The sequence below is a fragment of the Mizuhopecten yessoensis genome, unplaced genomic scaffold (assembly GCF_002113885.1).
Source record: "Mizuhopecten yessoensis strain PY_sf001 unplaced genomic scaffold, ASM211388v2 scaffold10921, whole genome shotgun sequence".
Lineage (NCBI taxonomy): Eukaryota > Metazoa > Mollusca > Bivalvia > Pectinida > Pectinidae > Mizuhopecten > Mizuhopecten yessoensis.
The window spans coordinates 381,354-385,120 of NW_018408788.1; the positions used below are offsets into that span (position 1 = coordinate 381,354).

The following is a 3,767-nucleotide window of genomic DNA, read 5'->3' on the forward strand; positions in this document are numbered from 1 at the left end:
TCTATACATCCGACACCCTCTCCCCCACTCTACCCCCGACACTTTCCACACCTAACACACCCTTCCCCGATTTATCTCCGGCACTCTCCACATCCCACACCCCCTCCCCCTGACACTCTCCACCCCCACACCCCTCCACCACTCTACCTCCGGCACTCTCCACATCCCAAACCCCCTCCCCCGCTATACCTCTGCCCGCTCTACCCCTGACACTTTACACACACCACATCCCCACTCTTCCAGCGGCTCTCTGCACACCCCACACACCCGCGCCAACTCTACTGCCGGAACTCTCCAAATCCACACTTCCGCCCCAGCTCCTCTCCGAACCTCTCCACAACCCTGCCCCCGCTCTACCCCCGAGACCCTCAACACCCCACACCCCTTCCCCTGCCCTACCCCGAGACCCTCAACACCCCTCCCCCGCTCTACCCCGGATACCCTCAACACCCCACACCCCCTCCCCTGCTCTACCCCTGACACTCACCACACCCTACACCCCCTCTCTTCACTTGGCACCCTGCACACCCAACGAACCCGCCCAACTTTATCCCCTAACCTCTCCACATCACATACCCCGCACCCACTCTATCTCGTGCACTCTCCACCCCCACACACCCTCCCCCGCTCTGCCCCCGACACTCTACACATCCCACACACCCTCCCTCGGTCTACCCCCGACACTCTCCACCCCCACAACATTACGCTTCAAAATCTTTAAAAGTTCTATTATAAAGAAAATTAATGATTTTCCCGTTGAACACTAGATATGTATTTTAACCGTTTAAAACAACTACAACTAGAAAACTAGCGTTTTGGCGTAGTTTGTTTTCGTACATCATGTATACTGTATGTTATCTTTTAGGAAGTGAGGTTGTTACCAAATTGTTGACTTTTAAGCATGCAGTAAAATAATATACAATTTCGTGTCTTGAGAAATTTATGGAGTGACGACAATGGTGAATCATGTGAGGATATTGAGCGTGAACAGAATATTCTGAAGGTTAACATTACCGCCATTACTATTCGAAGAATAAATTCAAGAGTGCAGGATCTGTCTCTCGTGGTTGTTAGACTGTCAGTAGGTGATTTTCGTCTACAGATCTTGTGTCCATTAGCTTTGCTGCATTTTCTTGTTTATAAAAGATATATTCAGGTCAGACAATAGGTTTCCAATTCATAGCTACAGGGCAGGCAGAATTATGGGGATCCTTAATATGGCCAAAGGTCTGTAGGTTTAAATCCGACCCTGCATTATTTCGTTACTGGTGTTTCAGGGATACGTCGCCGAGTTTTGCCTCGTTGTGACGTTGTGCTTCACACTCTACAGGATCGCCCAGGGTAAGTCAGAATTCACTGTAATCTTCAGATTAACGGGATCCGTATTCATGAAACCGTTCGCATGCTCAAGCATGGATTATGTGCTCAAACCAACTCTTCTTGTCACTCGCTTAATTCATATCGAACTATCAAAAAGTCAAATGTAAACATTGAAAACAGTATTTTGCTTTAAATCCCTTCATTTTGTTTCTGAATAATTGACAAAATAAAATTTGTTTATTAATTTATAACCAGAACAAGAAATTTGGTTTGATCACAAAATCCCTATTTGAGCACGAGAACGGTTTCTGGCTAAGAACAATTAGTTACTCTAAACAACGCTGTCTTCATGATTACTGAAAGATATATTCCTGGAATAATATTGGATTTGAACAAATATGAAATATATTGCTTATAGCAATTCGTTTTTAAATTTAGCTTATAGTAATACAACGTCATTCACAATATAATAAAATGCAGTATTAAAACACATACCGGTAACCAATCGACTATGCCATGTCTAAAACTCGGCCATTCGAGAAATCTAACAATAATGGATCACATTCTGCAATCGTAGTAAGAAGTGCAGTAAATGAACGTGTTTACTGAAACACATACGTGTATAACAGTACATATTGTTATATTTAGTTATTTATTAATTCACTTGTTATGATAATCTAGCATAGTTCATTCTTAGCCCTATCCGGATAGATGTACAACCCATCTACACACAATACTATCGCCGCCTGAAAACCTTCCGGAAGCTGACACTCGCTGTACCATTTTTCATTATATATACCTGAATGTTAATAGTTACTATGTTATCATCGCTTTATACTCACCTTTATAAATTAGAAAGAAAACCATCACACAAATGGAAATGATTTTTATTTAAAAACTAAAAAATAGATTAAATTCTGATATTTTTTCATTTGACCTGGACACCAATCTAATTATAAGAAATCACTGTCTTATTTCCATTCATTGTAGTGTGGTATCTCCGGAAGTACAAACTGACAATTATAACTATACCGGAAGTGCAATTTGAGGAAGAACAACCAACAGGTAACTGTGAATATGAACCAGAAGTGAAGCCAGCGGTCGCGTGCCAGACTGACACGCGCAATTATGCGGAGGAGGTGGAAAGGATGAAAACACGACATAGCAAGGAAATCCGAACTATCAACCGAGAGATCCGGATGATGCGAAGACGGTACTCGGAAAAACGTAAGACATGAGTTAATGTTGTTTTGATGTGATAGTGTTACGGTTCATCGCCAGACTTAATGTTGTTTTGATGTGATAGTGTGACGGTTCATCGGCAGACTTAATGTTGTTTTGATGTGATAGTGTGACGGTTCATCGGCAGACTTAATGTTGTTTTGGGGTGATAGTGTGACGGTTCATCGGCAGACTTAATGTTGTTTTGGGGTGATAGTGTGACGGTTCATCGGCAGACTTAATGTTGATTTGGTGTGATAGTGTGACGGTTCATCGGCAGATTTAATGCTGTTTTGGTGTGATAGTGTGACGGTTCATCGGCAGATTTAATGCTGTTTTGGTGTGATAGTGTGACGGTTCATCGGCAGATTTAATGCTGTTTTGGTGTGATAGTGTGACGGTTCATCGGCAGACTTAATGTTGTTTTGATGTGATAGTGTGACGGTTCATCGGCAGACTTAATGTTGCTTTGGTGTGATAGTGTGACGGTTCATCGGCAGACATAATGTTGTTTTGGTGTGTGATAGTGTGACTGATAGTGTTACGGTTCATCGCCAGACTTAATGTTGTTTTGATGTGATAGTGTGACGGTTCATCGGCAGACTTAATGTTGTTTTGGGGTGATAGTGTGACGGTTCATCGGCAGACTTAATGTTGATTTGGTGTGATAGTGTGACGGTTCATCGGCAGACATAATGTTGTTTTGGGGTGTGATAGTGTGACGGTTCATCGGCAGACTTAATGTTGATTTGGTGTGATAGTGTGACGGTTCATCGGCAGACTTAATGTTGTTTTGGTGTGATAGTGTGACGGTTCATCTGCAGACTTAATGTTGTTTTGGTGTGATAGTGTTACGGTTCATCGGCAGACTTAATGCTGTTTTGGTGTGATAGTGTGACGGTTCATCGGCAGACATAATGTTGTTTTGGTGTGTGATAGTGTGACGGTTCAACGGCAGACTTAATGCTGTTTTGATGTGATAGTGTGACGGTTCATCGGCAGACTTAATGTTGTTTTGGTGTGATAGTGTGACGGTTCATCGGCAGACTTAATGTTGTTTTGGTGTGATAGTGTGACGGTTCATCGGCAGACTTAAGGTGGCTCGACACATCGTCATCAGCGTCCATTTTCGTGACGTACTTCCGGAAAAAGTACAGCTCGGACTCAATTATCTTGATCGAAATGTGCATGTACACCGTGTCGTCATTTCCGTTTTGCGTATCGGG

General features: G+C 43.0%; 1 protein-coding gene across 1 annotated transcript in view; it reads left to right on the forward strand.

Moving 5' to 3' along the window:
* The window catches only part of LOC110463720, a 12,228-nt gene that overhangs the window by 4,328 nt on the left and 4,133 nt on the right, over positions 1-3,767 (forward strand). The window contains exons 3-4 of the mRNA XM_021518541.1: positions 1,278-1,341; positions 2,311-2,547. Of these exons, the coding sequence (XP_021374216.1) occupies positions 1,278-1,341; positions 2,311-2,547 (301 nt within the window). The remainder of the gene's footprint in view (positions 1-1,277; positions 1,342-2,310; positions 2,548-3,767) is intronic.